Consider the following 24,400-nt stretch of genomic DNA (forward strand, 5'->3'; position numbering starts at 1 on the left):
GGGCTCCGTCTGGTGGACGGACCAGAGTCTCAGGACTGTTTGTCTGATCTGATCTGATTAAAGTCACGAAGCAGCGGCGGCGCGTGCTGTCTTTACACATCTTCTGTGATAGCAGGGTGGGTCTGGGTGTACGCTTGCTCTATAACAGAGTCTGCTTTCTGCCTCTAGGGGGCGACGTTTACGATGTGAAGACAGACAGAGACACTGTCATGTCATGTGTGAATAAACACCGTCTGTAAATCTGACAGATAGAAGCTGAATGTGTGAACAGAGAATAAATCATTCTGACCATGTTACAGAATGGATGTTTGAAACCTTCCCCCTCCCCCCCTCTGTCTGTCTGTCTGTCTCTCTCCTCGTCTCTTTATTATTTGTACTTTCACTTTTTGACCTCAGGGTAGAAATGTGTAACAGCAGGAGCAGTAAAAGTGGGTTGTAATCCACAGCAACACAACAGTCTCATAGTGGAATATTCTTCCATGACTTGGTTTTAGTGGCTCTCTGTTGCTGTTGACGTCTTCCTGCTTCATCTAGCGGACAATAAGAATAATGTAAGTGTGACTGGACTTTTCCACACTCACTCTGCTGTTTGAGACGACTCTTAATATCTGATGTTTCTGTTCAACACCTCGTCAGAATGAACAACTGTTAACACAGCAGTGTCTATGTGACCACGTTAACAGAAGCCGTTTGTTTAATGGCAGATTTGACTGAAACCGATTCAAGAGATTTGTCATCAAGAAAAGACGGAACAGAGACGAGGCCTGTTGATGAAGAACATTGTAGACCTCTAAACCACGAAGGAGCACTTTGAACGGTTTTAAGGCTCCATAGACATGTTGACTATGTTCATATATCAGACAAAACAATGTGTGAAACAACAGCAAACCATTTATCAAACAAGATCTGTCAACACAGAAACATGAGAGTTTACTGTTGCTCTGGTTTCCCCTCAGTAATAGACTTTATTATTATTTATTATATTCTGTACTGTGGCTGTGATTTTGTGTCATTGTAGACAGATTTTCATAACCACTGACTTTCTACCACAGCTACTGAATTTTAAATTGATAAAAGTTTCTCCACCTCACTTTCATTTCTGAGTTTTGAGGCTTTTCTTCAGTCCACCGTCCAAGATGTGATTCTTATCCTCTATCTAGTGGACACAGATAAACTAAACCACCTGACGTGTGGTTTGTCTGACACAGACTAGACCTGACCACTGGTTAGATTGGTTAGACTGGTCTGATGTCATTCTGACATTTCTAGACTTTGATACTGAAGTTATGAGGATGTGATCAAATGTCCACAGATATCCAGGACCCACCAAAGAGAATAAGAAGCATCTTCTCTCTGTGTGTCCTCTACTAATGAAGACAGAAGGTCTGTTTGACTTGATGTGGACCTGAGTTCACCAGGTAACAATCCTACCAGGACACATATTAAATGTATGATGACTCGTCTCCCTCCTATTACTTTGTACTGTATAACTGTATAGTGGAGTTGTACCAGATGACGATGGTAAAATCTTTCCAAATGTTTATTTGTTGCTTTCAGATCTGAATATTCATTGGCGTTCATTACATCATGATTTCCAGCATTTCTGTCTGACTTTGGTGTTGAGATGAACATTTCATGAGAATGTTTTATGTGTTTTCCTCTCAGTGGTACCCAGACAGAACCAACAGCAGCCAACAGGCTATAGTGTGTTGTCTCTCCTCATTCTGTTGGTGAGTTTATCAGAAAGTCTCACAACTGCTCTGACAGCCCAGATAAGTTTGACTGAAGTACATTTTATCTACTGTTCATCTACTGAGTGTAAAAAAAACACTACCGCCTTCCAACACTGAGACCCACTCCCTTTAACACAACCACCTGTTAAACAGTCCAGGTCTCGACGGTCCACAAGCCTCCAAATCCTTCTTTCTGGATGTTTCTGGTCAGTCTGTTAGATGCAGGTGGTTCTAGTATTTTATACACTCAGTGTGTATGTGACATGTTACTAATATTAATGATGACAAGCCTACAAATAACTGATCCTCTAATGAAAATCTTATGGTAACGAATGTGTCCAGCTAACACAGCATGTTGTGTGTGTTTCTGTGAAGGTCTACACTCTGCTATGAATGTGTCTGAGGAGAGAGAGGAGGGAGGTCCTACCTCTAATACCACTTTGTCTGGGGAACATGACAGCCAGACAAAAGCTAAGAGGTAAGATGAGGGTCTCTAACTGACCATGACTGGTCTCCATCTCAGAGCTCAGCAGTGATGCCATTATGACATCATCAGTCACAATCAAAGGTCTGTTTGTGTTGTGTTGAAGCCCAGTCCAGCAGGAGAGACCAGACTCCCCTGTACCCAGCTGTGTGTCCATCAAGAGTGACCACTCTATGGAAATACCTATTACATTCAAAGATAGACACCACTCTACTGAACAGAGGTGAGGTCTATGGTCACATCTATAGTGACTATTAGTTAAAACCAAAGTTCTTATTACCCTCTTGCATTGGAGGGATAATACTGTTCTTTTCACGTGTCCAATAACAATGTCCAAGTAAGATGTCCTCTTTGGGTGTGTGTTCCCATTTATCACAGCATGCTGGTTATTGAAACTTTTTATTGTGCCGAGGTGGTGAATTGATGAGGGCAAGGTGATCCGAAATATTTCAAAATGAAATCTGTCTTTGTTCCAGTATTAAATTGTCTTCTTTATAGTAAGAACTGTGTTCTCCTGATACCCACTAGCATTTACATCCGTCCATCCATCCATTATCCAAACCACTTATCCTGCTCTCAGGGTCGTAGTGATACTGAAGCCTATCCCATTTATACTTTAACTTGTGACCTTGAAACCGCTGCCTATCACCTCAGCCAGCACATTGTGAACACTGCCATCTAGTGTTCAAATTGTGACAGTGCAACAAAATAAACATTTTTCTATTTACATTCTTATATTTACACAACATGTGAAGTCCTCCTATAACAGGCACAAAATATAAAGATAGTAAAGTCAGTTTTTTCCAAATCGACTAGTCAGGTGGTTGTCTGGTTGAATAGTAAAATAGTGGAGACTTCCGGTTGGACGATGTAGCGGAAAGAGGTGTGGCGTTCGCCTCTCGTACAATTTCAGCGATTTTTGTTAATTATGGCTATATTTAAAGTCTACCTTTAGTGCAATGGTTTGATTTATTCAGCTAATTTGCATCAAAATGACCACATCAACCTGAGTGAGCGGAAAAAGTCAGGCACAGCGGATTTCTTTGTTCTCCTAAGATGGGGCTAACATTAGCAAGAAGGCGACTGGGCCCCCTCTCACGCTGGAGACGCTGATCATCGAGCTGGAAAAATCCAGGAAAAGCATGACTGCTGAACTCACAGCCAAGATGAACGAGGCTCTCGCCCAGTTTCATTCAGTTCTTGAATCCATTACCAGAACCGTGGGCAAACACACCTCTACTATATCGGAGACGGAAACTACCCTCTCGACTCACTCGGACAACATTACGAGCCTGGAGCAAGAAGCCGTGCAGCTGCGGTTTAAGGTGGCTTCAATGACAGAAGAGCAAACTACACTTCAAGCAACTATGGAGAATCTGATTTGTCGTTCAAAGCATCAGAACCCTCGGGTCTACCCGAGGGTATTGAAGGCAAGGATTCGAGAAAATTCCTGGCAGATTTATTCAAGGAAATCGTTGGGGCACGCTGCCAGAATCTGGCCCTGATCTTGACCCGGCTCATCGCAGCATCGGACCAAAGCCTCGCCAAGGGTCTCGCCCTGTGATAGTGCGCTTTCGTCGACACACCGAAAAGGAGAGAGTGCCTCAGTGGGCAAAGGAACACCGCAATATTGTCTATCGAGGCCACAAAATCAAGTTTTATGAGGAGTTCAGCGCTACAGTGGCGAGGAGGCGAACCGCTTTAAACGAGGTGAAATTCTCGCTCTCTCGGAAAGGCCTACATTTCTGCATGCTATACCCTACCCGGCTGCGCGTCACCTTCAATGGCGTGAATCATTTCTTTGACTCTCCCGAGCAAGCTGAGCAGTTCTACCAAAAATGCATACATAACTCGTGTACGACTGAAGCTAAGTAAGCATCATGGCCACGGATTTACTTGAGTTATATGGGTCTTTATTTTATCTCTCCTTGCTGGTAAGACATGAATATAATGTCTAAACAGGCTGAGGAGGTTAGTTCTATTTTGCCTCTTAGTTGAATATGAGCAGTAGTTTAAGTCATGCACTGTTTGAATTACATATTATATATGATAGTGTTTTATTGTCCTTGCTTTATCGTCTTCTCTGTTGTTTTATATTAATGACGTTCTTGACCTGAGGCTTTGCTTAAATTGCGCAGCCTTTGTGCTGCTTACAAGGGTTAAACCTACTTCTACTTCCATCTAGCCTGTACGGGCCATCCACGGCATTAACTGTTTTCTGCGTTGTTGCATTTCTGCACTGTTTCATAGGAAATTGTCTATGTAAGGCATGTGTATGTGGCTATGCGGGATACTGAAATCCATCGCTTTCTTTGTGTGAACTGTAGCACCCCTGGTGGGCTAATTTAATTTAATTAATTTTATTTATTTTTTGTTAATTTCTCGATTTTTCTTCAAAAAGTTCCAGTTGTTAATTGCTGTTATTTTTAAGTGTTCCGCTACTTTTACTACGTGCAATTTAGCTAGAGTATATATTTAGTCTGATACAGAGGTAGCCCCTGAACTGTTTCATACTAATGTAGCCCGTGGAATTAGATACCACACAGGACACAATTACTTCCGGGGTTCTTGTAGCTTTAATTTTATTGTTTGAACCTTCGGATACAGATCGTTTTACTGAGTGCATATATTCCTGTGTCTTTTGAGCAAACAGCTCATAAATGTTCACAGATGTGGCAAGTTTAACAGAAAAGATTTTAAAAGGAAAATAAATACAACATACAACATACGGTGCAAAATACGGCAGTGGACTATGTATGTTAAATAGGGTTTAACAAAGACATGTGGAACTTCCTGAAGATCGCGCAACTTCTCACTCTGTCAGTTACCTTTAAACAGAATTAAAATGCATATAAAACCTTTACATCCCAAATACAATGGCATGGTGTGGCTTTATGCACGCCAACATTACCTTGTCATGCCTGCAATGGCGAACAGTGGTCGACGGCTCGCGCCCAAAATCACCGAACATCAACTCCAGTAGCGTCTAAATCAAACCATCTTGTCAAATTACCGACATACAATATTGTTTGGAATAATGTTACAGGTATATTTCACAAGATATTTACCCTTACTTACTACGGAGTCAGAGCCTCGTCACACCGCAATCTTCAGGCGCTCCATACAAGAAAAAAAGAAAGAATACCCAAGATGCACTTGGATAACTTGCAGAAAGAGTACCCAAGATGCACTTGGATGACTTGCACGGAGTTACAATAAAAGTCCGCAACACTGCCACTTACTGGTCAAAACATGCAATGACAACCAAAACTATAAAAATACACTCACAATCTGCTTCACAATTTAAATACATCAAATGACATTTTACATGGCTTGACAGTGTAACAATTACATATATTAACAGTTAAACTATACTAAATTTAAGTGGAAATCATTTAACATATTTAACATATTTACCACCCGGCTACACTAACAACTTGCACTGTTTTTTGTCTCTTCATTGATTTTTTTTCCTGTTTTCTCTTCTCTGTTTTGATTTTATTTTTTTCTCTCGTCTCTCTTTCCCAAAACATTATCAGTTCGGCTGGCCTGCCATCTCTGTCTGCTCTTCAATTCCTGTTACAATGTCTCTATTTAACCGTTAAAAGTATTCATATGGCGTATATTCTGGACTGTCAAGAGGCGAAATCCACTGCATAGCAAATCGGTTGTATACTATCCTATCCTGCAACTCGTCTTGTTCTGTTATGGTGAGTTTAGGAATGATTTGTTAATTGATTTCAAATTAATTCACTGTGGAAGTCTTTATGCTTTTGTTTTTGGGGGAGAATATTGATTATTGCAATGCACTGGGAGGTTTTTCATGTTTTTATCCTATGTTAATGTCCCTTGGATGCTTCTGGGATGGTCAGCTAATTTCTGCTTCTATCTTAAATGCTTTAGATGTGATCAATGGTTAATCCAAATACACCTTGGAGAGGAACAGACAGGTCTTCTATTAGGCTGGTGAGTTGGAATGTCTGTGGATTGGGGGGCCAGTTAAGTGATCCAGAGTGTTTTCACACCTTAAGGAGCTTAACACTGACATCACTTTCCTTCAAGAGACTCATCTGCGTGTAAGTGATCATAACAGAATGTGTAATCCCTGGACTGGGCAAATATTCTATTCAGCTCTTAACAGCAAATCCAGGGGCGCTGCTATTTTGATTAACAAACGTGTCCAGTTCTCCCCCACTCAGATTGTTTCTGACCCCGGAGGGCGTTATATCATAGTAAGTGGTACATTACATCAGACTTCAGTGGTGTTGGCCAGCGTTTATGCCCCTAACTGGGACAACCCACATTTTATGACCTCCCTTTTTTCCAGTATTCCAAATTTGGATACCCACCATCTTATTTTAGGGGGGGACATGAATTTAGTGATAGACCCTAAACTTGACCGCTCACACCCTAGAACACTCACACCCTCCGCCATGTCAAAGACACTGTCATCCCTCATGAGTCAGTTGGGCTGCATAGATCCCTGGCGTTTTTTTCACCCGGTCACAAAGGAATTCTCATATTTCTCGAAGGTACACCAAGATTATTCTCGTATTGACTATTTTTGTGTTGACAGGGCTCTTCTCTCTGCTGTGAAATCTACTGAGTACTCTGCTATTATTATTTCTGATCACGCTCCGCTTATTTTGGATTTAGCACTTGTGCCCAACACCAATGGAGATTCGATACAGGACTACTAGTGGGTGAGGAGTTCTGTGATTTTATCTCAAAAAGAATCAGTGCCTTCCTTGAGATTAACAAGACTGAGTCAACTTCACCCTCTTTATTATGGGAAACTTTAAAAGCAGTAACAGAGGGGGGAATTATCTCGAACAGCATACATCTAGCCAGAAAAAATAAAAAAAAACATTAGGAGCTAATTGATGCAATTCTCAGCATAGATAGAGAGTATTCCAATTCTCCCAGTCCAGACCTGTAAATCAAAAGGGTTAAACTACAGTCTGAATTCGATTTGCTCTCTACGAGCAAAGCAGAATACCTCTTGAGACGTACTAAAGGGACATATTATGAATATGGCAACAAGGCTAGCCGCCTTTTAGCTCTCCAATTTAAACGTCAGTCAGCCTCCTGCTTCATATCTCAAGTCTATGACTCCTCCCATTCCCTAACTTCCGATCCAGCTGAAATAAACTCTGTCTTCACTTCTTTTTACTCCAATCTCTATAAATCAGAACCCCCTTTAAACGAGACTATAATGGATGATTTTTTTTAGCTAGATTAGATATCCCTACTATAGATGCCAATAATAAGAGGGATCTGGGCAATCCTATACAGCTAGAGGAAATAGTCACTTGTCTTGGATTAATGCAAAATAACAAAGCACCAGGTCCAGACGGATTTCCAGTTGACTTTTACAAGAAGTTTTCCCACCTTATTGCCCCTTTATTATTAGACATGTTTAATGATTCGATGGAAAGAGGATCCCTCCCCCCTACCGTAAACCGAGCTTCAATTTAGCTTATTCTTAAGGAAGACAAGAACCCTGAAGAATGTGGCAGCTGGAGACCAATAGGTTTATTAAATTCGGATGTAAAGCTTCTAGCCAAGGTCTTGGCATGCCGGTTGGATCCTTGCTTGACAGACATAGTTTCTGAAGATAAAACAGAGTTCGTTAGAGGTCGGCATATTTCTTCTAACGTTAGAAGACTTTTAAATATTGTGCTTTCTCCTGGTGCTTCTCAATCTGCTGAAATGGTTATGTCATTGGATGCGGAGAAGGCCTTTGATCGGGTTGAGTGGGCTTACTTGTTTTCTGTTCTGGAGAAATTTGGTTTTGGGTCTAAATTTATTTCTTGGATACGACTTTTATACTCTGCCCCTACTGCTTACGTGACGACTAACTCACAAAGGTCTGACTACTTCCCTCTAACAAGAGGTACCCGTCAAGGTTGCCCAATCTCTCCCCTGCTCTTTGCAGTAGCTATAGAACCTCTCTCCATTGCTCTCAAATCCTCCCCACTCTTCACTGGTATTTGCACGGCTGGACAGGAACATCGCATTTCTCTCTATGCTGATGACCTTTGCTCTATGTCACAGAACCGGCCAACTGTATAGAGGATATTTTACAAATCTTGACGACCTTTGGATTGTTTTCGGGCTACAAGTTCAACTTTAGCAAAAGTGAGTGTTTCCCTATTAATGAGGGGGCAAAGCAAATCTCCCCAGGTACCCTACCATTCCAACTCGCCCACATCAGTTTCCATTATCTTGGTGTCAACATTGCTCCCTCCCTCCCCTCTCTCCATAAACATAACTTCATGAAGTTGGTTTTGGAAATTAAATCTGATTTGAAGCACTGGGATTCACTCCCTCTCTCTCTGATGGGCAGAATCAACTCTATTAAAATGAACATCCTGCCCAGACTCTTGTTTCTTTTCCAGTCCCTTCCAATATTTTTGCCAAAATCATTTATTTGAATGTTAGACAAAACAATTTCACAGTTTATTTGGACTGGCAGGAGTCCGAGGGCTCGTAGACCGGTGTTGCAGAGGGCTAAATGGGACGGGGGCCTTGCGTTGCCTAACCTTTTATTTTATTATTGGGTGGCCAACCTTCAAAATTCATGCTTGGTGTAACTCTCCCAACCTTGATTGGTGCATAATGGAGGATAACTCCTCCCGTCCTTCATCTCTGAGGGCTTTGGTCTGTGCCCCTCTGGCTCCTCGCTGTCATAAATACATTAGAAATCCAATTGTACTCTCTACTTTGAACATTTGGAAACAATTTAGGCAACATTTCAAACGTTCTGCCCCCATTCCATGCAGCCCCGTTTGTAATGCCCACTTGTTTCCTCCCTCTAATTTAGATACAGCTTTCAATCTGTGGAGAGAGAAGCCTGGCACATTTCTCAGATTTATATTTAAAGGGCTCATTCTGTTATGGTCTGAGTGTTTCCCCCTCCTCTCTCTGAGTACCTGCAGGATGGGCTGCGACATGGAGGCGTAGCTGACCTACTTCTCGGCTGAGTGCAGCAAGGCACACCTGATCCCCATTTGCAGTTACCCACCTCTCCTCCATAAAAGCCTGGTTCAGTCTTCACCACTTTGCCAGATAATTCCGTCTCATCGGTAGTGCCTGCGTACCCTATCCAGAAGAAGTTTCCCGAGAAAGCGTTTCTCACCGTTTGTTTGTTTGTTTCTTGACCAAACTCTCCCCCTTGCCATTTCCAGATCCAGGACCTCGTTGCTTCAGCCCAGATCCCAGGAAGGCGCCAGCCTGCCTTCAGTCACCGCCTCCTGCCTCTTTCTGTTGCCGACCTTTTGGCTAAGACGAATAAACCCGTTTTAGCACCACTGCACTGACTCCTTGGGTCCGCGCCTTCGCCTAAGCCCGAACACATTCAACACTTTTAATGATCTCTGTTTAAAGTACAATTTACCTCAATCTCACTTGTTCCGGTATCTTCAAGCTCGTAATTATGCTCGCACACATTTCACATCTTTCCCTCAGCTTCCAGTAGGCTCTCTTATCTCTAAGGTACTTTCTCTCCCCAGGGCACGTGGCAGGATCTCAATTTTATATGACCTTATATCATCCCCGGATTTGACTTCTCTAGCAGGGGTTAGGGGTAGTTGGGAACAGGAGCTAGAACGTGATGTGACAGATGGGGGGGCAGGGCACTAGCCAGAATCAACTCTACATCCACATGTTCCCGTTTAAGATTAATTCAGCTTAAGGTCTTGCATAGGGTTCATTTTACAAAAGCTAAGCTTTGTAGGCTGTTTCCAGGTATGAGAGATGAATACCTGCGATAGATGTGGCTCATCACCAGTGGATCATAGTCATGTGTTTTTCTCCTGTCCAAAATTAGCTGAGTTCTGGTCCCTTTTCTTTAAGATGATAGGAGAAGCCCTCAAAATTACACTGGATCCCTGCCCCTTGATAGCCAACTTTGGGGTACCCCCTATGCCAACCAGTCTTACCAAGGAAAATTCTGATGTTGTTGCCTTTGCCTCACTCATTGCCCGTAGACGCATTCTGTTACAGTGGAAAGGTCCAAATCCACCTTCCGCTACCTCCTGGTTAAAGGATTTAATGTCATTTCTCCCATTAGAGAAGTTGAAGTATTCTTTAAGAGGCTCAACTGCTAAGTTCTACAAAAAATGGCAGCCCATTATCTCATATGTAAATTCTCTTACCTCTCTGGACCCCAACTGATTATTAATGAATCCATTCCTTGGGGTCAGCATCCCGAGCATCCTTTTTAATTGCACTGACCTCCCTACTTTATTTTATTTCATTTTATCAACTTTGTGTGTGTGTGTGTGTGTGTGTGTGTGTGTGTGTGTGTGTCTTATTTACTTATTCAGTTCTGTATGTGCATTATTTTTTTTCTTTCCTGTTCTCTTTAAGAATTTGGGATGGGTGGGGGGTTGGAACAAGGTGTTACTGTAGTTTTCTGTTCTAACACACCAAAAAAAAAAAGGGGGGGGGAATGTTGTGAAACACTGATCTGTTCTTTGTGTATAACATGTGTATAACACTGATTTCCAATAAAAAAAGTTAAAAAAAAAAAGAATAGTCAAATAGTGGGACTCAAGGAAGCCCTATTAATGCTTCAGTGAAGACCTATGATTGTTATTTAGACCTACACACATTCGCAATAAAGAGATGCATGTATACAAATTGTTATATCTTTAGTCTGTTTTATTTGAACCATAATTTCATTTGGACCATAATGTGTCACTACAAGTAACACGTCGCTTACTAACAACCAGCGATTCCCTCTCAAAACAGTGATTTGCTAAATTGACGTAGGACTAATCTACATATATCTGGCTCATCTATTTAATTACTTTAAGAGATTAAGAAAAACTAGTCAGATCCATAAGGAACATCATTATAAAAGATCTACAATCTACTTATTTACTTTATCTAATTCATTTATTTGATTGTATTTATGTTTTTATTTTATCATAATATATTTTTATTGATCTTATCAATTTTATTTTTGTTTTGTTTTGTCTTTCTTGTTCAAACTATTTTATCTACTTTAGTTTTTATTCAAATCTATTTTATTGTCATTATTCTCAAACTGTCTCAAATCTCTTATTGGCTTGTCAGTCATCTGTGAAGCACTTTGAACTGCACTAACCTGTATGAAAGGTGTTATTCAAATAAAGTTTGAGTGATTGACACAAGATAAAAAACCTTACATCTAAAGATAAAAAAGTTGACACAGTAGTCGACTATTCTGACCCATACCTACTTAATACATCTTCAAAACAAGACTTGTTGAATAGTCTTCCTCTGTTTTTAGCAGGATCCATCAGGAGAGACCAGACTCCCCTGTACCCAGCTGTGTGTCCATCAAGAGTGACCGGTCTATAGGGATACCTCTTAGATTCAAAGATGGACACCACTATACTGAACAGAGGTCAGAATTAAACAGCTGATATGAACAGATGGTTTGGTTGTTATCAGACTCTACTGAACAGACAGAGGTAACAAGTCATGACACATAGAATTGGTCTGAACCTTCTGTTGGTTTAGTTTCTTCTCTCAAAACATCTCATCTAATAATCACATCAGTATTTACAGTGGTGTTCACCTTGTGTTTCTACCTGCATCCATCAGGACACAACACCTCAACCTCCTGTGTGTGTGTGTGTGTGTGTGTGTGTGTGTGTGTGTGTGTGTGTGTGTGTGTGTGTGTGTGTGTGTGTGTGTGTGTGTGTGTGTGTGTGTTGATATCTAGAGACCTAACATATCATGTGTTCTCCACAGAGACCACCAGGAGAAGTCAGAGGTTGTCAGTGGTCAGTCTGTCCAGGAGCATGAAACAGACCTGGACTCCATATTTATGGTGTGTAAATGTACATCAACACCTTTTACTTCACCTACAAATGAAATGAAAAACAACCATTCTGGTCATAATGGTCTTCATGCTCCACTGTTTACATCAGTGGGTTTTAATCACTGACAGATGGGCTTGATGTTTTGTTCCATGAGTTCTTTTTTAAAATTTGTTTATTAAGTTTTACATGAAAATACAAGTGCGCCACCAGTGCATTACAAAAAAAATTATCCAAAACATGTATAAATATATATGTATATGTACATATACAATAAACTTCCCTATTATGAAAATACTGTAAAAAAGTGACAATCAAAAATGTTATTGTTCCATGAGTTTAACATGAAAGTTTAATTCATATACTGATTCATTTCCAGCTCCTTGAGGAGAAGATTTTCACTTTTGTGAAGGAGGAACTGAAGAGGTTCCAGGAGGTTCTGAGTCCAGATTACCCAGAGTGCTTAGAGAGAAAGAGGGAGGAAGAGGAGGAGCAGAGGAGGAGCGCCAGAGAGGCACTTCTGAAGATCACACTGCACTTCCTGAGGAGTATGAAGCAGGAGGAACTGGCTGACTCTCTGGAGAGCAGTAAGAGACTCTATTCAAAAGCCTCAACACCATGTCAATAGAGGTAAAATGGGAGGTGGAACTATTTTCAAACCCTGCTGAAAATGTAGATTTATCACAGGAGGTTCAGGCAGTTTTCATTTGGATGGTAAATGAAAAGAAATCTAATGGATGATCTGGTTAAACTATTTACTGGTTAATGTGGGTGTAAAATGCTGATGACATTGGTTCACATCAGAACAATAATACCAGAGAGAACCTCTTTAAGACATGATCACTGTCCCCATAATCCCAGTAAAGATCTCCTAACTAATACATGGTTACAACAAGAGATGTGACAGCAACCATCAAAATATTATTACAGTAGAAATGAAGAGGGTTGTTTGTGGAAATATACTTGGATAAATCAACCCTTTATATAAATTATATACATGCCTTCATTGTTTGTTTTAAATAAAACCTGCTTGTCCATCCACCAGTGATGAGCTGAATAAATACTATGGAATGTGCTAAAGTTTCTGTTTCTCACATTTACAGTAACATCCACTCACTGATTCCCTGGTTTGTTTATTCAGAAACCCCTGTTACCTTGTGCCGGAGTAATCTCAAAGCAGCTCTGAAGGAGAAGTTTCAGTGTTTGTTTGAGGGCGTTGCTAAACCAGGAGAGTCAACACTTCTGAATCAGATCTACACAGAGCTCTACATCACAGAGGGAGGGAGTGGAGAGGTCAGTAATGAACATGAGGTCAGACAGATTGAAACAGCATCCAGGAAACCAGCGAGACCAGAAACACTGATCAAATGTGAAGACATCGTTAAACCCTTACCTGGACAAGATAAACCAATCAGAACATTGATGACAAAGGGGGTGGCTGGCATCGGGAAAACAGTCTTAACACAGAAGTTCACTCTGGACTGGGCTGAAGACAAAACCAACCACAATATACACTTCACATTTCCATTCACGTTCAGAGAGCTGAATGTGCTGAAAGATAAAGAGTTCAGCTTGGTGGGACTTCTTCATCACTTCTTTATTGAAACCAAAGAAGCAGGAATCTGCAGCTTTGACCAGTTCCAAGTTGTGTTCATCTTTGATGGTCTGGATGAGTGTCGACTTCCTCTGGACTTCCAGAACAATGAGATCTGGACTGATGTCACAAAGTCCACCTCAGTGGACGTGCTGCTGACAAACCTCATCAAGGGGGAACTGCTTCCCTCTGCTCGCCTCTGGATAACTACACGGCCTGCTGCAGCCAATCAGATCCCTCCTGAGTGGGTTGACATGGTGACGGAGGTCAGAGGGTTCACTGATCCACAGAAGGAGGAGTACTTCAGGAAGAGATTCAGAGATGAGAAGCAGGCCAGAAGAATAATTTCACACATCAAGACATCACGAAGCCTCCACATCATGTGTCACATCCCAGTCTTCTGTTGGATCACTGCTACAGTTCTGGATCATGTGTTGAGAACAGATGAGAGAGGAGGAGAGATGCCCAAGACCCTGACCAATATGTACATCCACTTCCTGGTGGTTCAGTCCATCCAGGGGAATGTGAAGTATCATGGGAGATCTGAAACAGAGCCACCCTGGAAGACAGAGAGCAGGGAGATGATTATGTCTCTGGGAAAACTGGCCTTTGAACAGATGGAGAAAGGCAACCTGATCTTCTATGAAGCAGACCTGACAGAGTGTGGCATTGATATCAGAGCAGCCTCAGTGTACTCAGGAGTGTTCACACAGATCTTTAAAGAGGAGTGTGGACTGTACCAGGACAAGGTCTTCTGCTTTGTCCATCTGAGCATTCAGGAGTTTCTGGCTGCTCTTTATGTCTTTCTCTCATTTATCGACACTGGAGTCAATCTGCTGTCAGAAACACAGTCAACCTCCTGCAGGTCTAAACCACTTGGAGACAAATGTGAAAAACCAGACCTCTACCAGACAGCAGTGGACAAGGCCTTAGAGAGTCCAAACGGACATCTGGACTTGTTCCTGCGTTTCCTCCTGGGCCTGTCACTGGAACCCAATCAGAATCTCCTACGAGGCCTGCTGGAAAAGACGGGAAGTAAATCACAGACCAATCAGCAAACAGTCTGGTACATCCAGAAGAAGATCAGGGAGGATCTCTCTCCTGAGAGAAGCATCAATCTGTTCCACTGTCTGAATGAACTGAATGAGCATTCTCTAGTGGAGGACATCCAACAGTACCTGACATCAGGAAGACTCTCCACATACCGACTCTCTCCTGCTCAGTGGTCAGCTCTGGTCTTCATCTTACTGTCTTCAGAAAAGGAGCTGGACGTGTTTGACCTGAAGAAATACTCTTCTTCAGAGGAGGGTCTTCTGAGGCTGCTGCCTGTGGTCAAAGCCTCCAATACAGCTCTGTAAGTATATGGATTATACTTTTTCATTGGTGATAAAAAAAAATTTTATTACACTGATTATTGAAACTGTTTTAGGGGTTACAGGTTCTAAAATTAAAAGTATTAAAGACATTAAAATGATAGAATAATTACAACTATTAAAACAGTAGTTGTAATCGTTGTAAGTAACAGTAATCATAAAAGAAGCAGGTAATAGTGGAATTAGGAGCAGTAGTAAAAGCAGTTATAGTAGTAGTAGCAGCAGTACTTGTCTAGTATTTGCAATAATATTAGTAGTCACAGTAATCGTACTAGTATACTTTCTGTTATAACAAGCAGCCATCGCAGTTATAGGAGGACTAGTTGTAAAAGTAGCAGCAGTAATAGTACCCCTGTAGTAGTAATATTTTGTTATTTCCGTGTTTAGATGAGTATTATAATAAAGTTTTATTTTCCAAACTGTTATAATGATGAAAACAGGTAGTAAAATCAAAAGTATTAACGCCATTACAATGTGATAGAATTATACTATATTTGTGTGTGTGTCCCCATTCAGGTTGAGTTCCTGTAATCTGTCAGAGAGAAGCTGTGAAGTATTGTCCTCGGTTCTCAGCTCCAACTCCACTAGTCTGAGGGAGCTGGACCTGAGTAACAATGATCTGCAGGATTCAGGAGTGAAGCTGCTCTCTGCTGGACTGGGGAGTCCACAATGTAGACTGGAAACTCTCAGGTCAGTATTCCTAAACCTCTTCAAAACAGGATGTAAATGAGGATTGAATTGGTCAATTCAACCCTCATTTACATCCACTTTAATGGCCATTATCTAAGCCACTTATCCGAATTCGGGTCACAAGCTGCTGGAGCCTATCTCAGCAGTCGTCAGGCGACAAGTGGGGAGACACCCTGGACAGGCCACCAGTCCACCACAGGGCCAACACATTAATACCGGAGGAAACTCACACAGACATGGAGAGATCATGCACACTCCACACAGAGGACGACCTGGGATGATCCCCAAGGTTGGACAATCCCAGGGTTTGAGCCTAGAAACTTATTGCTGTGAGGCGGCCGCGCTAACCACTGCACCCAATCGCAGTCAATACATCCTAATTTACAAACCAGTTGTAGTTGTTCCAATAGTTGTTGAAGTTTTTGTAAGTACAATATTTTTGTAAGTACCATAGTTGATATTCTTTGTATGAAACGATAAATGAGGTCCTGACTCACTGTGGTGGTAAAAGATTGCAGGAAATGTTTTTTCCCCTTCCTCTTCCGTTGCAACATCTTTTTTTATTTAATGATTAAGAAACAGCTTGTAAACATATTGTAAATACATGAACAGACAATGGCAGGGGATCAGAACACTAACAGAAAGCATAAATCAGTTCACAAAAATTTTATATAGGGTACATAAATTTATGGTTTTAATAGCTTTCCTATTTTTAGAATAATAGGAACGATGTAATGTATTGTTTGTATCCATATTGCGAATCTCAGAATTGCATCTCTGCTCTTCGCAGATGATGTGGTTTTGTTGGCTTCATCAGAACATGTCCTCCGGTGCACACTGAGGCGGTTTGTAGCTAAGTGTGAAATGGCCGGGATGAGTGTCAGCACCTCTAAGTCTGAGGCCATGGATCTCTACCGGAAAATGGTGGATTGTTCCCTCCGGGTTGGGGGACAAGTTGTTGCCTCAAGTGAAGGAGTTCAAGTATCTCGGGGTCTTGTTCATGAGTGAGGGGAGGATGGAGTGGGAGATTGACAGGTGAGTTGGTGCAGCATCAGCAGTAATGCGGACGTTGTACCAGACCTTTGTGGTGAAGAGGGAGCTGAGCTGAAAGGCAAAGCGCTCAATTTACCAGTCAATCTTTGTTCCAACCTTCACCTATGGTCATGAGCTTTGGGTAGTGACCGAAAGGGTGAGATCACGAATACAAGCGGCTGAAATAAGTTTCCTCCGTAGGGTGTCTGGGCTCAACCTTAGAGATAGGGTGAGGAGCTCGGACATTCAGAGGGAGCTCAGAGTAGAGCTGCTGCTCCTTCACATCGAAAGGAGCCAGTTGAGCTGGTTTGGGCTTCTGATTAGGATGCCTCCTGGGCACCTTCCTTTGGAGGTTTTCCGGGCACGTCCAACTGGGAGGAGTCCCCGGGGTAGACCCAGAACTCGCTGGAGGGACTGTGTCCAATCTGGACTGGGAACACCTTGGGATCCCCCAGGAGGAGCAGGAGGGCGTTGCTGGGGAGAGGGACCTCTGGAGTGCCTTACTTAGCTTGCTGCCACCACAACCCGACCCCGGGGAAGTGGCTGATGATGAGATGAGATGAAAATTAAAAAAGATGGTTTATGATTAGAAAAATTATATCTGTGAATATGTGATTTTGCAAGTAATAAAATCAAACTGATGAGATAGTGTTGATTTGCTTTGGTAGAAGTGTAAGTAAAAAAGCCAAATGAAATACTTTTATAGGAAAGGGAAAATTCAGAATCAGTATATTGGGAAATAAATGTACAGACATTTTGCCAAAAAAATAAAATAAAACAAGAACTAAAGAATAACAACGAAAAGTTTGCATACCAACATGTACCCTAGTCTGATCATGTGACCTGAGCTGACAGAGAACGTTATTGACCACCGTCGTGATACCAGTTAACTCAGAATTGGGTTGGTTTGCTGGCAGCCATACCAACATGTACCCTGGCTCTGCCCAGTGACACAAGCTAAGCAGGTGTGGGCTTGGCTAGTACTTGGATGTCGGACTATCTGGGAAAACTTGAGTTGCTGCTGGATTTGGTGTTGGTGGGCCAGTAGGGGGCAGTCTTCTCTCTGGGCCTAAAAGAAAAAGAAAAAAAAGCCAATGCAGTGATGGGGACACAGCGCAGTAGTAGATGTTGTCCTTATGATGAGATGTTAAAACCGAGGTCCTGACTCACTGTGGTCATTAAAGAGCCCATGGCACTTACAGCAAAGAGTAGGGGGTCCCCTGGTGTTCTGGCAAATTTCCCAGCCTGGCTCTCTCCATCTGGCCACCTAATCATCCCTCAGTATGATTGGCTCAATGGTTCCTCCCTCTCCACCTCAAGCTCATGTGTGGTGAGCGTTCTGGTGCAAAATGGCTGCCGTGCATCATCCAGGTGGTGCTACACATTGGTGGTGGTTGAAGTGAGTTTCCCCCCTTCTCTGTGAAGTGCTTTGGGTGTCCAGATAAAACCCTAAAAATATAATCCATTATTATTGTTTGGTTTAGTGAAGCTGAAACTTATTCAGGAACCTGATTATGTTGAACATGTTTCATGAGACACTCTTACACATCAACAGCTGAAAGAAAGTAATCTGTGTGTGTGTGTGTGTGTGTGTGTGTGTGTGTGTGTGTGTGTGTGTGTGTGTGTGTGTGTGTGTGTGTGTGTGTGTGTGTGTGTGTGTGTTCAGGCTGTCGGGCTGTCTAGTCACAGAGGAAGGTGTTTCTTCTCTGCTCTCAGCTCTGAGCTCCAACCCCTCCTATCTGAGAAAGCTTGACCTGAGCTACAACCAGCCAGGAGACTCAGGAGGGAAGCTGCTCTCTGCTGGATTGGAGGATCCACACTGGAGACTGGACACTCTCAGGTATGGACAGGCTGGATGACACTCACTCATCATGTCTTCTACAAGGATTTTCTCCTCCTACTCTGATGCTGGATCAGACTGGTTCTTCTGTAACAGTGGACAGGACTGATACTGGATGGAGGTTTATTAGATGGAGGATGTGCTGGTGTGACTGTGTCTCTCCTCCACCCCCAGGCTGGACCATGCTGGAGTGTGCAGGTTGACACCAGGTGTGAGGAAGTGTAAGTGTGTGTTTAGTTTCTTCATGAGAACAAAGCAGATCACATTCAGCTGTTTAGATGGAAAGTTCGTCCACACAGCAGTGTGTGACATCCATTCATTCACATCCTACTGGGATGAAGAAGATGGTTGACATGATGTGTCTTCATCACACTGCTGAGAAATTAACAGTCATTAGGTCTCATTTATCAAGGAACTTCAACACTAATGTGTGTGTGGTTCCTTCATACTGAGGTTTCTACATGAAAAGTGGATTTATCAACTTTTTCACACATCTGACAGAAATGTATGAAAACCTGAGACCAAACGTAAGATGTGTGTCCACTCCACACTTCTACTTTTATGCAGAAACTTTCACTTTTATTCATTAAATAGTCTTATTTGAACAGACTTTGTCCTCTAATATGGAAATATGAAGAAAGATGAACAAAAGACTTGAGAAAACCCTGTTTGCAAACAATATTGAAGTGAGATAAAATGTTTAGAATGATTAATAGACTACTCGAAAGACTTCCTGTGATTGTTCCCCTGTGTAATATTCATTTAATTACTGAAGAAGAAGATTTAAAGGAACACAATAGTGTTAAGTCCACATGTTAAATGGGCTGACCTTGTGTTATAGAGGATTTGACAAGAGTGTTTCTTTTCAGGGACAGGATGGATTTTTTGATTTTCTTTCCCCTGAAAATGACGAGTGACTTTTGAGTCGATTCTGATTCACCAGAGCCCTGCTGTATCAAGACTACTATTAAGACCACTATTAAGACTAATATTAAGACCACTATTAAAACCAATAGTAAGACCACTATTAAGACCAATATTAAGGGTACTACTACTACTACTACTTTTGGCCGCTCCCGTTAGGGGATCACCACAGTGGATCATCCGTTTCCATTTCTTCCTGTCTTCTGCATCTTCCTCTGTCACACCAGCCACCTGCATGTCTTCACTCACCACATCCATAAACCTCCCCTTTGGTCTTCCTCTTTCCCTCTTCCCTGGCAGCTCCATATTCAGCATCCTTCTCCCAATATACCCAGCATCTCTCCACACATGTCCAAACCATCTCAATTTTGCCTCTCTTGCTTTGTCTCCAAACTATCCAACTAGAGTGGTCCCTCTAATATACTCGTTCCTAATCCTGTCCTTCTTCGTCACTCCCAGTGCAAATCTTATCATCTTCAACTCTGCCACCTCCAGCTCCGCCTCCTGTCTTTTCATCAGTGCCACTGTCTCCAAACCATATAACATAGCTGGTCTCACAACCATCTTGTAAACCTTCCCTTTAACTCTTGCTGGTACCCTTCTGTCGCAAATCACTCCTGACACTCTTCTCCACCCACTCCACCCTGCCTGCACTCTCTTCTTCACCTCTCTCCTGCACTCCCCGTTACTTTGGACGATTGACCCCTAGTATTTAAACTCATATGCCTTCGTCACCTCTACTCCTTGCATCCTGACCATTCCACTTTCCTCCCTCTCATTCATGCATAGGTATTCTGTCTTGCTCCTACTGACTTTCATTCCTCTTCTCTCCAGGCTCTCCTCAACATGCACCCTACTCTCGCTACAGATCACAATGTCATCCGCGAACATCATCGTCCATGGAGACTCCTGTCTGATCTTGTCCGTCAACCTGTCCATCACCATTACAAACAAGAAAGGGCTAAGAGCCGATCCTTGATGTAATCCCAACTCCACCTTGAACCCATCTGTCATTCCAACCGCACACCTCACCAGTGTCACACTTCGCTCATACATATCTTGCACCACTCCTACATACTTCTCTGCAACTCCCGACTTCCTCATACAATACCACACCTCCTCTCTCGGCACCCTGTCATAAGCTTTCTCTAAATCTACAAAGACACAATGTAAATCCTTCTGGCCTTCTCTATACTTCTCATCAACATTCTCAAAGCAAACATCACATCTGTGGTGCTCTTTCATGACATGAAACCATACTGCTGCTCGCTAATTGTCACCTCTCCTCTTAACCTAGCTTCTATTACTCTTTCCCAAATCTTCATGCTGTGGCTGATCAACTTTATACCTCTGTAGTTGCTACAGTTCTGCACATCGTCCTTGTTCTTGAAGATCGGTACCAGTATGCTTTTTCTCCACTCCTCAGGCATCCTCTCACTTTCCAAGATTGTGTTAAACAATCTATTTAAAAACCCCATGGCCATCTCTGCTAAACATCACCATGCCTCCACAGGTATGTCATCAGGACCAACTGCCTTTCCACTCTTCATCCTCTTCATAGCTGCCCTCACTTCCTCCTTGCTAATGCACTGCACTTCCTGATTCACTTTCCCTACATCATCCAACCTTCTCTCTCTCATTTTCTTCATTCATCAGCCCCTTAAAGTACTACTTCCACCTTCTCAGCACACTCTCCTCGCTTGTCAGCACATTTCTATCTCTATCCTTGATCGCCCTAACTTGCTGCACATCCTTCCCAGCTCGGTCCCTCTGTCTAGCCAATCGGTACAAGCCCTTTTCTCCTTCCTTAGCATCTAACCTGCCATACAACTCACCATACGCCTTTTCCTTTGCCTTTGCCTCTCTTCTTTTTACACGGTGTCTCCTTGTACTCCTGTCTACTTTCTTCATCTCTGTGACTATCCCACTTCTTCTTTGCCAACCTCTTCCTCTGTATAATTTGCTGTAGTTCCTCATTCCGCCACCAAGTCTCCTTGTCTTCCTTTCTCTGTCCTGATGACACACCAAGTACCTTCCTAGCTGTCTCCCTCACTATTTCTGCAGTGGTTGCCCAGCCATCCAGCAACTCTTCACTACCACCCAGTGCCTGTCTTAAGTCCTGCCTGAACTCCACACAACAGTCTTCCTTCTTTAACTTCCACCATTTGATCTTTGGCTCTGCCTTCACTCGCTTCCTCTTCTTGGTCTCCAAAGTCATCCTACAGACCACCATCCAATGCTGCCTAGCTACGTTCTCCCGTCACCACCTTGCAGTCTCCAATCCCTTTTAGATCGTGCCTTCTACATATAGTCCACCTGTGTGCACTTTCCTTCACTCTTGTACGTCACCCTGTGTTCATCCCTCTTCTTGAAATATGTATTCACCACAGCCATTTCCATCCTTTTCGCAAAATCCACCACCATCTGTCCTTCCAAATTTCTCTCCTTGACACCATACCTACCCATCACCTCCTCATCACCTCTGTTCCCTTCACCAACATGTCCACTGAAGTCCACTCCAATCACCACTCTCTCCTCCTTGGGTACCCTCTCCACAACGTCATCCAACTCACTCCAGAATTCTTCTTTCTCTTCCATCTCACACCCAACTTGTGGGGCATAAGCACTGATAACATTCAGCAATACACCTTCGATTTCCAGCTTCATACTCATCACTCTGTCTGACACTCTCTTCACCTCCAGCACACTCTTAACATGCTCTTCCTTCAGAATTACCCCTACCCCATTTCTCCTCCCATTCGTACCATGGTAGAAGAGTTTGAACCCACCTCTGATACTCCTGGCCTTACTCCCCTTCCACTTGGTCTCTTGCACACACAGTATACCTACCTTCCTTCTCTCCATCATATCAGCCAGCTCTCTCCCTTTACTAGTCATAGTGCCAACATTCAAAGTTCCGACTCTCACCTCCACACTCCTACTCTTCCTCCTCTCTCGCTGCCTCTGGATATGTCTTCCCCCTCTCCTTCTCCTTCGCCTAATAGTAGCATAGTTTTCACCGGCACCCCGCTGGTTAACAGTACCGGTGGCGGTCGTTAGTAAACTGGGCCTTGACCGATCCAGTATGGAAATCTTATTTATGATCCGCAGATTTGATTTGGCAAAGATTTTATGCCGGATGCCCTTCCTGACACAACCCTCCCCATTTATCTGGGCTTGAGACCGGCACTAAGAATGCGCTGTTAAGACCAATATTAAGACAACTGTTAAGACTAATATTAAGACCGCTGTTAAGACTAATATTAAGATCACTGTTAAGACTAATATTAAGACCACTATTAACACCAATATTAAGACCACTATTAAGACCGATATTAAGATCACTGTTAAGACTAATATTAAGACCAATATTAAGACCACTATTAAGACTAATATTAAGATCACTGTTAAGACTAATATTAAGACCACTATTAAGACCACTATTAAGACTAATATTAAAACCACTATTAAGACCAATATTAAGACTAATATTAAGACCAATATTAAGATTGATATTAAGACTAATATTCAGACTATATTAGTACAGTCCATTATCTCAGAGGTAGACTGAACAAGGAGCAGTTATGTTAGATAATGATAAATAAGGTCATGTGGACGTGCTTCCAGTTTATGAATGATTGGTATTCATCATAATACACACAAGAGTACGGTGGAAACTTCATACCTCAGAACATGTGATAAATACAGTGGCAGTATAATTTATAACATGATACGAGGGAACTTACATATTTATGAACATATTGATAGATGAGGTCCAACCTGTAACTAAATCAACACAAACCAAACAGAAGAGGAACATTAGATCAACAACCGCTGCTGTATTGTGTCTTGTTGTCTCCATCAGATGCCTGTGAACTCACACTGGACCCAAACACAACACACAGAGACCTCCTTCTGGCTGAGGACAACAGAAAGGTGACACGGGTGGAAGAGGAGCAGTCATATCCTGATCATCCAGACAGGTTTTACTCCTGGAGACAGGTTCTATGTAGAGAGAGTCTGACTGGCCGCTGTTACATGGAAGTAAAGTGGGAAGGAGTGGTTTATATAGGAGTGACTTACAGAGGAATCAGAAGGAGAGGAGGAGGTGATGACTGTCTGCTTGGATGCAATAAAAAGTCCTGGAGTCTCTTCTGCTGTTGTGATGAATACACTGTCTGTTATAATAATAGAGTAACAGAGATATGTATCTCCCCCTCCTCCTCTGACAGAGTAGGAGTGTATCTGGACTGGTCTGCTGGAACTCTGTCCTTCTACAGAGTCTCCTCTGACACACTGACACACCTCCACACCTTCACCTCCACATTCACTGAACCTCTCCATGTTGGGTTTGCGTTTGAATTATGTGGCTCCTCAGTGTGTATGTGTTAGATAGAGGAGGTAGAGACGCCTCCTGTGTCCTGGAGGAACACACACTCCTGCCCAAACACACCTGCTGACATGATAGATCACTCTGTACAGGATGTCACACACACACACACACACACACACACGCACACACACGCATACACACACAAATACAGACAGTGTGACCAAAGATATGTGTGTTTTGGGGTTGTAATAGTTGTGTTTAATGTGTGTTGGGTGTATGCTTCATTGATTCAGTTTCTGCATTTTACTCATGCTTATATTCTTATATTTACATTGTTTATGTTCCTTATATTTATGTAAGCTTTATGCCTATTTTTGATATGTTGTCTTCTAATGTAAAGCACATTGAGCTTACTTGTAATAAAATTGCTACATAAATGAAATTGTCATCATAGTCATTGAGCAGTAACACACACAGGAGTCCACAGTAGTTTCTTCATCTGCTAGTCTCTGGATAATGTTGTGTGGTAAAATGCTGAGCTGGTGAATTAACATCCAGATGAAGTTAGAGATGTTATGCCTT

At 42.4% G+C, this 24,400-nt stretch overlaps 1 protein-coding gene across 1 annotated transcript; it reads left to right on the forward strand.

Annotated features, from left to right (window-relative positions):
* Positions 1-2,113: 2,113 nt before the first annotated feature.
* Positions 2,114-24,240, forward strand: LOC130106702 (NLR family CARD domain-containing protein 3-like). The gene is made up of 10 exons (XM_056272921.1): positions 2,114-2,211; positions 2,324-2,440; positions 11,498-11,614; positions 11,965-12,043; positions 12,412-12,631; positions 13,150-14,980; positions 15,516-15,689; positions 18,388-18,561; positions 18,736-18,782; positions 23,351-24,240. Exons 1-10 carry the CDS (start codon positions 2,123-2,125, stop codon positions 23,875-23,877), a joined length of 3,375 nt encoding a protein of 1,124 aa, XP_056128896.1. The 5' UTR covers positions 2,114-2,122; the 3' UTR covers positions 23,878-24,240.
* The last annotated feature ends 160 nt before the right edge of the window (positions 24,241-24,400 follow it).

Source organism: Lampris incognitus, chromosome 1, assembly GCF_029633865.1.
Source record: "Lampris incognitus isolate fLamInc1 chromosome 1, fLamInc1.hap2, whole genome shotgun sequence".
In the NCBI taxonomy this organism is placed as follows: Eukaryota; Metazoa; Chordata; class Actinopteri; order Lampriformes; family Lampridae; genus Lampris; species Lampris incognitus.

What these genes read in the sequence shown, in the direction of transcription:
- LOC130106702 (XM_056272921.1), top strand. Translation starts at nt 2,123, where the DNA reads ATGAATGTGTCTGAGGAGAGAGAGGAGGGAGGTCCTACCTCTAATACC. An exon ending in ACCTGGACTCCATATTTATG is followed by an intron (nt 12,044 to 12,411) that starts GTGTGTAAATGT and finishes ATTCATTTCCAG; the next exon opens with CTCCTTGAGGAGAAGATTTT. An exon ending in TGGAGACTGGACACTCTCAG is followed by an intron (nt 18,562 to 18,735) that starts GTATGGACAGGC and finishes CTCCACCCCCAG; the next exon opens with GCTGGACCATGCTGGAGTGT.